General features: G+C 37.1%; 1 protein-coding gene across 1 annotated transcript in view; it reads left to right on the top strand.

Annotated features, from left to right (window-relative positions):
• The first annotated feature begins 3,085 nt into the window (after nucleotides 1-3,085).
• LOC107673672 (galactose-specific lectin nattectin-like) overlaps nucleotides 3,086-11,090 on the top strand; it is an 18,710-nt gene continuing 10,705 nt past the window's right edge. The window contains exon 1 of the mRNA XM_016467376.1: nucleotides 3,086-3,129. Within this exon, the coding sequence (XP_016322862.1) occupies nucleotides 3,114-3,129 (16 nt within the window). The 5' untranslated portion in view covers nucleotides 3,086-3,113. The remainder of the gene's footprint in view (nucleotides 3,130-11,090) is intronic.

The following is an 11,090-nucleotide window of genomic DNA, read 5'->3' as shown; positions in this document are numbered from 1 at the left end:
GCAAAGCTGCTACCCAAGCTGGCTCCTCATGATGACGTAGAAGCCTTCTTACAAATGTTCGAAGCAACGGCCACCACGGAAGGATGGCATAGGGACGACTGGGCACGGGTGCTGGCTCCCCTGCTGACGGGCGAAGCTCAGCGTGCATACTTCGCTCTTCCCGCCGCCTCCGCCGATCAATATAAGGAGGTCAAGAAGGAAATTCTAGCCCGCCTGGGGTTATCCCCTATCTGTGCTGCCCAGCACTTCCACGAGTGGGAATATAAGCAGGACAGTACTAAATAAAAAATAACATGCAATTTTCATGATCCCTCTTATTTTGTTTCAATTATTAACATTTTGCACATTCTGCAAGGGGTATGTAAACTTATGAGCACAACTGTAATATATATATATATATATATATATATATATATATATAAGATCCTAAGCATACAGCCTCATCTGTAAAGCATGGTGGAAGTTGTGTCATGGCATGGGCATGCATGGCTGTCTCTGGAACAGGCCCTCTCAATTTTGATGATGACTTAATGTATGATGACAGTAGCAGAATGAATTCGGAAGGGTACAAAACCATCTTGGCTACCAATATTCAAGAAAATGCCACCAGACGCATCAGAAAGTGCTTCATATTGCATCAGGACAATGACCCAAAACACCCTGCCAGTCAAGGAGTTTATCAGGGCAAAGAAATGGAAAGTCTTACATTGCCCAAATCAATCTCCAGATTTAAATCCGACTGAACATGAATTTCACAAGCTAAAGAGGAGACTAAAGGCAAACTCCCCAAAACAAGCAACAGTTGGAATTGGCTGCATTAAAGGGGAAAAGCATTTCAAAGGATAAGTCCAAGAGTCTGGTGTCTATGGGTCGCAGACTCACTGCTGTGATTGCACACAAGGGATCTGCAACTAAATAATATAGCTTTTAATCTTTTACATCTGCCTTAAATTCAACTGTCCCAATACTTATGCTCACATCAAATAGTGGGATGAACTCTAAAAGTGCCGTCCTTTTTATTTGTTAAAACAGCTAATATAAAATGTGACATTTTGTAGTTTTGTCACATATTCATATTTTAATCATATTTGCAGATGTCTTGACTGCACAGTAAACAAAGCAATTTTGTCATTACTGTAACTTATGGAGGGCACTGTATAAAATGCCTGCACACTTGCTTCTGTGCTTTTGATACTGGCAATATATTTGGATTTAATACACGAGTTTCACAATTTGAGTTGAATTACTGAAATAAATAAACTTTTCCACGACATTCTAATTTATTGAGATGCACCTGTATATATAATATTTACACTGTTATTGGCTTCATTGAGTTACCAATAACTTAAGTAGTCAGCTACTAGTCAAATTGAATGGCAATGGCACATTTTGCCTTTTTAACCCATGGCAATGGCACGTTGTTGGCGAGTTTTTGTAGTGCAAAAAGCACCATAGCAATTGTAAGGAGATTGTTAGGGACCCGAGCACAAACTGCATTTATGTGACCTTTAAGCCTTTCGCAATATCCTAATTTTCAATCATCCAAACTTTGCATGCCGACACATTTATTTAAACATTTAAAGTGTCTTTAAATGTTGACTTTACAAACAATATTACCTCCATTATCAATGATTGTCATGGATCGCTGCTAGAATAAATAAAGTTTTGTTGGTTTGCTGGTTTTCTTGTGAACACCTTTTATCAGATCTGTTTCCTTTTATTGTACACACCACACCTCCGAACAGAGCTGTATTTAGATTATATCTTTTTGATATTAACAGTAGGCCTATTATTTTTCATTATTTATGTATCCAGTTCATGTGTAAGCTAATATAGCTGTATGGAATACAATATAATAATTTCCACACAGTACAGCTTTTCAAGAGTGTGAGTTCACATTAAGATTGGTTGTGCTTTTGCTGTCTTACCAATGTTATTCCCATCCTCCACTACCACCTTTAATAACATTAACGTTTTTCATCAGATAGTGTATATAATTTGCCTTAAGCTTACAGAAAATAGAATACCAACCTAATGTAAAAAAATAATATATTCTTTGGCAACATTTCTGGGACCTGGGTTCAAATCCAGACATACCATCCATTTTTTAAACAGATGTTAACAAACTTAAAGGGGTAATTCTCCCGAAAATGAAAATTCAGGCATTATTTACTCACCCTGATGTTGTTCTAAAGCTGTATGACTTTCTTTCTTTTTTTGACATGAACTATTTCTTTAACACATAAATGTAGCATCAAAAAAGGCTGGCAGTTGAAAAACAGCAGAAACAAACTTAAACTTGTTTCTTAAAACAAACATAATATTTTCATTTATGCATGTATATATATATATATATATATATATATATATATATATATATACTGTATATATATAGACCTATATATATACATACACACACACACACACACACACACACACAGGGAAGAAAGAGATTTAAAAAATGTTTTGACATTATCGTCATGTTAACTGCAATGTATAGAAAATCTTTGACATACAAAAAGGAGATTAGTTTTCAGCATTAAAAATTCCTCTCAGTAATCGGCAAGGGCATCTCCTCAATATATATACATATGATGTAATAGATATTGTTCACGGTTCTCTAAATACAGACTTGCCTCATCTTACTGAAAGATCCAATATATTTGGTGTTTATCATATGTGTAAAAACGCACACAGATCATTACAGCTCTAGATTATTAGGGCAAAGATCGGTGTCTGATGATCATTTTATCTTGAGCTATCACATTTCCTCCTAAATATTTGATGTTACTGACAGAACAGGTACTTTCTTAATATAGATGTTATCTACATGTTATTTCCAAACAGTCACATCCTGTATCATCCTAGTACACACTTGACATTAAGTAATAAATACAGGGCTCTTTCTGGGGCTTCACTTCACTGAAATTTTGAAGGCAACGATCGGAAAACCAAGGTGCGCCTTTGGCACAGAGCCCTACTGAATAACTTTGTATTTAAAATACTTTGAGAATCCACAGTGCAGTATGTAAGTGCAGACAACTTAACTGCTTATTTTCAGGTTTATCATGGCGATGCTGAGAAGTCTGCTGCTTCTTTTCATTGTGTTCTCCATGGTGAATGCAGAAGGTAAAAACCCATGTTATCCCATTCTAAAAGAGTGTTCTGCCAAGCCTTTAAAATTGTGTGACAGGAGAAGAATAGCAGGAACTATTTTATTGACCAATATATACATGATTTGATGAGAGATCTACATTGGCCATGTATCTGCAGCATGCAATGACAAACATGAAATAAGCTATATAAAATAATGACAATAATAACAATAATAGAATATTACAAGAGCCCTAACATTTATGTACTGGATGCAGTTGATATCGTTGAAAAATGCCCCTTTGGATGGACACATTTTGGAGGCCGATGCTACAAGTTCTTCTCTCAGTCGGCTAACTGGATCACTGCAGAGGTAATGTGTTAGTTACAAGGTAATTTTTACTATTTTTAAACATTTTTTAAGTAAAATGTCCTTTTCTGAAAATAAATAATACAGAAAACTAATACTGAACAAATAACCAATCAGGCCAGAATTTGTTTGAAAATTATTTTGTTTTGAATGCTTTATGCTAAAAAATTAGATTTTATATTGACAATAACAATGTCTCTTTAGAGAAACTGCCAAAGTCTGGATTCAAATCTCGCATCTGTGTAAAGCAGAGAACGATTTTCTGCTGAGTCTGCTGCCTACTTCTACTACACGTTGTTGGGTTGGTACTCATGATGGTGAACAAGTAAGTTAAGTTTTGTGCCCTAAAGAGACTTATTTGTCTAGAATGAAATTTCTGCTTGAAACTTTTGGATAAGTTTTTAATGAAGATAGTTTGGTTTGACCTCTCCAAATCTGAACCTGTAGCTACTGGAGTCTTGAGTACGGTAGTGCACTCTTTATAATTACTCTCTCCACTTTTTAGGAAGGACAGTGGGTGTGGAGTGATGGCTCTACGTATGATTACACCAACTGGTGCTCTGCAGAACCTAACAATGACGGTGTTGAGAACTGTGGGGAGATCAACATCAACCAGATGTGTAAGAATGCAGTCTGTTTTTTAAATAGTATTTAGGTATTTTCAATATTTATTTTAAAATTTAGTATCATGCAGTAATGTGAAATGGCTCATTTGGATGTCACAAAGTACCTTCAGCTGAACATAGCATTTTATTTTAATCAGAATAACTCCCCCCCCCCTACAGCTAACCGTTGCTGGAACGATCAACCCTGTTCGAGCCAAACAGGCTTTGTTTGTGCTAAAAGCCTGTGAGATCATATGCAGTCATTCTTCTCCACTTTGACTGTACTACATATATTTACATTTTTTATCTTATTTTTACAAAAAAAGTTATTCTGAAATTAAACTTTTCTTAAATATGTTCTAAACCTTAATCTCTTCTCAATACGTTTTCTGAAACACTCGTCAAATCAATAAAGCACTGATAAAGCAAATCTTGTGTGTTGTGGAATTAAATCTAAATCATGTATAAAATATAAGTAAATTGTGTGTGTGTGTGTGTGTGTGTGCGCGCACCCTGGTTTGGGTGGTTTATGGCACTAGCATATATCTGGGGTGGGCCCAGAGAAAATCGGGTGGGCCTAGCCTAAATGCATCTGTTATCAAAACAGGCCAACACAACTACACCTGCTTGAAAACTCCACTGTTTAATCAGAGCATAAGCCTGTGTGTCATCATAAGCAGTGTTAAGAACATAACGATAAGAACAGTATAGCACTGCAGCCACACCACACACACACATCTGACAGACACAACACAACACCATCTTCAAATCAGCAGGACAGTAGTGGACAGTATGTAAAAAACATGCTTGGTCATAGTCTGGCTCAGTAGCCACATAAACCACATGAAATAAACAACAGTGACTAGGCAGCTACATACTAGGTTAAAGTAGATTGGCTTACTTTTGACAGTAGACAATGTTTCTGCTTTTTATTCAGCTCAGCTACTGCAATCGTTGGATGCCTTTGTCCATATTTTCCTGCATGTCATAAGTTACTTCTATGAGTCCGTTTTCTGCTTTCTGCATGAGAGTACCCTTCGGCTTCGAGTATGAATGAAATATACACTGCATGAGAGTGTTCTGTAATGTTCACATCTTCTCATTTTGGATACAAATAAAACATCAGGTCATGTATAGACTATCTGGTCTCTTTGCATTTAAATCTTGATTTATTCACACTAGCCCTTGAAAATCTCTATGTGGTTAAGTATTGTGATAATTGCAACAGAATTCACTCATTAGGCTACCTTGCAAAGCAACTGACTGGATGGGCCTGACTGACAGGTGGGTGGGCCCAGGCCCATCCAGGCCCACCTGTAGCTACTAGGGATGGGAAGATTCCCCGATTCGCTCGCTGCATCGGCATAAAAAGTTAATGATGCGATGCATCGGTTTAAAAAGTGTGCATCGGCTATAAGTTGTCATTTATATCGCGATGCATTGTTTCTAACATATTTGCATCGGTAAAAAACGATTTATTTATGTATAATTACTAGTGGATGCGCTTTACCTTTATTATTTAGAAAGTGACCAATAATCGGTGACCAATATTTTATATGTATATTGTTTTCTCCTCTCTAAACTGTTTCTCAAGCGCGCTCTCTCATCACCGCTGCTGCTGCGTGAATATGACGCATCACAACACCACGGAGACCCGAGGAAAAACTGGGATTAAAGTTCAGAACCTGACTTGAAATAACCTAACAAATCGGGGCTAAAGCGGTTCCATTAACGACAAATTAAATTCACACAATCTCACTAATTTTTGCACGCTTATTCTAAAGCAGACCTTAATCGATCATGGATCAAATCGATCCATGACAAATGGCGAATATATCTGTGCTGTTTAATGCATTTGAGATGTTGTGTTTTCCTCAGTGCATAACTGACATGTCACAGCTATATTTTTCATCTGTAAATGTTAGAAAGTCATGCAAACATATCCATTTTGCTGTCAGGAGTGGGCGAGGCACGCGAGAGCAACGAGCGCATCTGCACGCATGCACGCTAATCAGACGGCGCGCAATCGAATAGGAGCGCAATAATTCTGAGTAAAATATACATTTTGCTAAAAAAAAATCGTTTTTGGACATTAAATGTGTATTTTGTAGAATTTTAAACCTACATATAAAGTGTATTTTTATAATAGCAGTAACTGTAAGTGGACTATTGTAATAGGTAAATCAAATGTAAGCTAGTGCAGTACTAATTACTAAGCTCAAATTAGTTAATGTGTGTTTCTTATAGCAGTTAATATGTAGTCATTTTCTTTATTATTTATTTTAATTTTGAATTCAGTGATTTTAACTTTTCATTTAGTTATTTTAATGCTTTAAAGAGCCATTTTAGATTGTAATGTTCTAATGTTCTGCTATCTGTTCTGCAAACTATAAAAGATACAGCTGTAATAAAACCAGAGAGAAAGGCTGCATGGCTAGAAACTAAAAAAAACAACAAAAAAAAAAGTCAAATAATAGTATGTGAGACAGTGGTAATATAATTATGTTCATATTGGTCAGTAGAGGAGCTTAGCCTGACAGTTTGCCTGCTTTAGACCAGGTTAGTTTCCCAGCATAAGTTGCCACAGTGACTAAGCTTGATCTAGACCTATGTTAAATTTGCTTTATGGAACCAAATCATTTGACAATGAGTCAGACTAACTGAAATAAGCCTGGCTTATTTGGTTAACTTGTTTTATGAAACAGGCCTTGAGGCATTAAAAGTGATCATATTTTTTCAGAACGGCCAGACACAGGAACAGTTTCTTCCCTCAGGCAATCCATCTCATGAACACTTGACAATAACTGTGGAACAGACACTATTTATTCACTCATACACTTATTTATCTAACACACATACTCAGTCTACATTTCAATTTGCACATAATATACCTGTACATACAACTGTCTATTGTTATATACCTGTACATACAATTGTCGATTTGTATATTTTTATTCCTTATTTACTTGTTCTATTTTTTATTTATTATTCATTTGTATTTTTTATTATCTGTGATTTTTTGTTCTGTCACTGTCATTCTGTTACACTGTGGAAGCTTCTGTCACGAAAACAAATTCCTCGTATGTGTAAACATACCTGGCAATAAAGCTCATTCTGATTCTGATTCTGATTCTGAAAAAAATCCTAATAATTTACTCACCCCCATGTCATCCAAGATGTTCATGTCTTTCTTTCTTCAGTCGAAAAAAAAATTAAAGTTTTTGTGGAAAACATTCCAGGATTTCTCTCCATATAGTGGACTTCAATGGTGGCCAGCAGGTTGAAGGTCCAAACTGCAGTTTCAATGCAGTTTCAAAGGGCTCTGTGTGATCCTAGCCAAGTAATAAGTGTCTTATCTAGCTAAATGATCGGTCATTTTCTAAGAAAAATAAATAAATTATATTATTTTTAACCACAAATGCTCGTCTTGCACTAGCTCAACCTCACACATTACATTATCATGAATGTGTGGAGTAGGCAGAAGTACCGACCCAGTGTTTACAAAGTGAATGTGCAAAGAAAGTCAGTCGCCCTTTACAAAAAAGGTAAAACAATGATATCAGACGATTTTGAAGTTGGAGGACAAAATGAGAGCCCTTCCCTACCTTTTTTAACCAAAGTACACAGACGAAGAACTAACTGCATGTGACTTTTCCAACATGATTTCGCAATACGTAAAGACATGCATGTGCATCGCAGAGCTAGTGCAAGATGAGCATTTGTGGTTAAAAAGTATATAAATGTTTTATTTTTTTAAGAAAATGACCGATCGTTTCGCTTGATAAGACCCTTATTCCTCAGCTGGGATCGTGCAGAGCCCTTTGAAGCTGCATTACTCTTTTTTTCAACTGCTTACACACAAAATCTTTACTTGTCACACAATTTCTGAAACCTGACACTCAAACAACAGAACCACATACCAAATATGCAAAACCATACACTAATTCTCAGCCTTTGGCTCAGTTTTTAATTTCATAAAACACTTTTTTGCAAAACACAACACCACTTCTCTACATTAGACACAGAATCTAACATGATGTCACTTCTTTGCCATTTCAAGACACTGCTTTCCAAAATACCACACCTATATACCAACTAGTCAAACACAGCCGTCAGGTGTGCAGACACTTAACTTAACTGTAAACTCAACAATCAGGTGCAAGTATAAAAAGGCAAAAGGTGAGTTCATGTGTCTTCAACAAAAATGGAAGGCAATGCTGCAGTAAGAGGGAGAGGGAGAAACATCATTGGCCACAGAGCTATTTTGAATGTCCCGGGCATGGGCGTCGCTAGGCCATTTTTAGGGGGGCTATAGCTCAGCCCCCCTAAAATTTTGCGATTATCTCCATAAACTGTAAACGAAATCGTGATCGCCTTAGTCCCCTTTAAATTTAATATGAAAACGGCGGCATACTTCGATCGGCTCCTCCGTCTTTCAGCATGTTCTTCAATCAGCAGACCGCAGCGGACAAGGTGTGTGTTTATCGATAGCCTATACTGTTATAATATATGCATCTGTGCAGTTCTTTGTCATAAATCCAGTTTACAAAATATCATGGGAGAGCAATAATCGGTTGGTTCCCCATCTACTGTAGCCTAAGTTTTCACTGCGTTCACCCCTCGTCACACCACAGCTGTTTCCTCCAGCAAAAATGAAGTACATATGAACGCATACTTTATAAAACGATCATGTTGCTATTTTCATTTGAAAATTTTACTTTCAATATAATACATATTCCAATGCATGTGGCAAAGAGGTTTGCATAGGCCTAATTGAGATAAAGAATACTAGAAATGCAAACAATAAAATGTTGTGTTTGTAGCCTACAGTAAACAAGTTGTGTGTGTGAGATCATGAAGACTTGAATTTGGCTTATTCAGTACTCAAATGTAATACCTATCCATGCAATACAGTGGAATACTGCAATAAGTTTAGTATACGACTATTAATCAAACATTTTTTATTTTTTATATATATATATTTATTTATTTTTTATTAGGCTATTATTATTATTATACCCTCACTGGGGGCTGAGCCCCCCTAAAATGAAAATCCTAGAATCGCCCCTGGTGGTCACTATAAACTGTATGAACGACGTACATATACAGACAGACAGACATATAGAAAGACAGACAGACAGATAGATCGATTGTGTAAAGATTCTCCATTTGTTTTCCAAGGAAAAATCTGTATCCTTTTCTTGTCTTGCGTATGTGTTAAAATGCTATGCTGCTATGATAGATTGTTCTGCTGTGCCTGCCAATATTTCCTTCATAAACAGGAAGTTTGGGAAGGTTTGAGGTAAGGAAGGCCTGCCAACCCTGGTTTATTGCACCGCAAAACATTTGTCTTCCTCTCTTCCATCATTCTGGAGTACTGCACAGTACCAGACTGTAGACTACCCACATCGCTGCAGCGAATCCATCCACGGGTTATACTTGATATAAAACAGCCAAGACTGTACACAGAAAAACACAGTCTGCCAATCCATCTTGTTTTTTTTTTGACAGCAGTCAAGCTTTCAAAAAATCCCTTGATGTGATTTATTTCCAACAACACTCTATAGAATGTCCCTTTATAGATATAAACTTTGCACACATTCAATTAAGGCCATGGTTACAAATTCAAATCAGTTTTAGTTATCACAAACATGGTCGCTTTTTCATAACGTTGTGTGACATTATTTCAACTTGAATATTATAAAATTATCTATAAGCAAAGTTAGAATGTGTTTAAAAAGGAACTTTTTTCCATCTAGGTCTTCCATAACAACACTGTTATGACGAAAACAGTGATAGTATTGTACTCTTTGTGTACATGCAACCACAAAACCAGACATTCAAAAATATCTGATTGGAGATAAGCAAGTTTAGTCAGTGCCGAAAGAAACTGAACATCTTCCCTGCATTCTTACAGGATGAGGTGTATTGATTGTAAAGCCAGCATTCATCATGCTCCATCATTTCTAGATGCACACGGCACGGCATAGAAGGATCTGCCAGTCATCCAGAGAATGAAAGAAAGATTATAAATATTGTTATGACAGAAGTTAAAGATTCAACTGAAAATTCTCGATGAACCTATCAGCTGCCCAATGTGGAAAAAAGACCACACAGCCTTGTTATCACGTCCCTATGGAAAATCTCTGTAATGATGCTTTAATCTCATATCGCAGTCACAGTTTGTGTAAATTGCACCAGAGATGATTCCTTACAAACAAAGGTACCTGTACAAGATGCTATCCGTGGAAAGAAACTAGGGATGCACCGATACTGGTATCGGTATCGGGCCCGATACTGGTCTCCTGTACTCGTACTCGTTAAAATGCCCCGATACCAAACGCCGATACCACACAGCATGTGATAAGCACCATGTTCAGACAAAGAAACACCGACAACAGAACAACAGACAGCAGAAAGGAGTTAAGGATGTCTACTACGAAGTATATGTATGCAATGAATATAACGTTAAACATTCAGTATTAACGCCCGTATAGCTGATGTGCGAGAGCTGATAAACAAAGCACGCTGAGTGGATTGAGCGCGCGGCGGCACAGATGCGCGAGCTTGTCGAGTGAATAAACCTTTCTCACAGACATCACTGGAAAGTTTGTAGTTCGAGCGGATATGTCAAAAACAAGTAAAACAATGCACAAGTTACTTAACAGTAGGGAGAGAGAGAGAGAGAGAGAGAGAGAGAGAGAGAGAGAGAGAGAGAGAGAGAGAGAGAGAGAGAGAGAGAGAGAGAGAGAGAGAGAGAGAGAGAGAGAGAGAGAGAGAGAGAGAGAGAGAGAGAGAGAGAGAGAGAGAGAGAGAGAGAGAGAGAGAGAGAGAGAGAGAGAGAGAGAGAGAGAGAGAGAGAGAGAGAGAGAGCGCACACTTCTGTTGTGTGATCTTTGATGTTCACTCACTTAGCACACGCATCATTTGGATTAAAACTAAATCGTAAAAATAAAACCATTTATAGGGGCATTCACTATAAACATAATTTATTTTCAACCTTAGGCATACACGACTTTCTG

The sequence above is a fragment of the Sinocyclocheilus anshuiensis genome, unplaced genomic scaffold (genome assembly GCF_001515605.1).
Source record: "Sinocyclocheilus anshuiensis isolate Anshui unplaced genomic scaffold, SAMN03320099.WGS_v1.1 scaffold628, whole genome shotgun sequence".
NCBI lineage: Eukaryota > Metazoa > Chordata > Actinopteri > Cypriniformes > Cyprinidae > Sinocyclocheilus > Sinocyclocheilus anshuiensis.
Note: the sequence above shows the minus strand (reverse complement) of the source record. Positions and strands in the feature narration are given on the sequence as shown.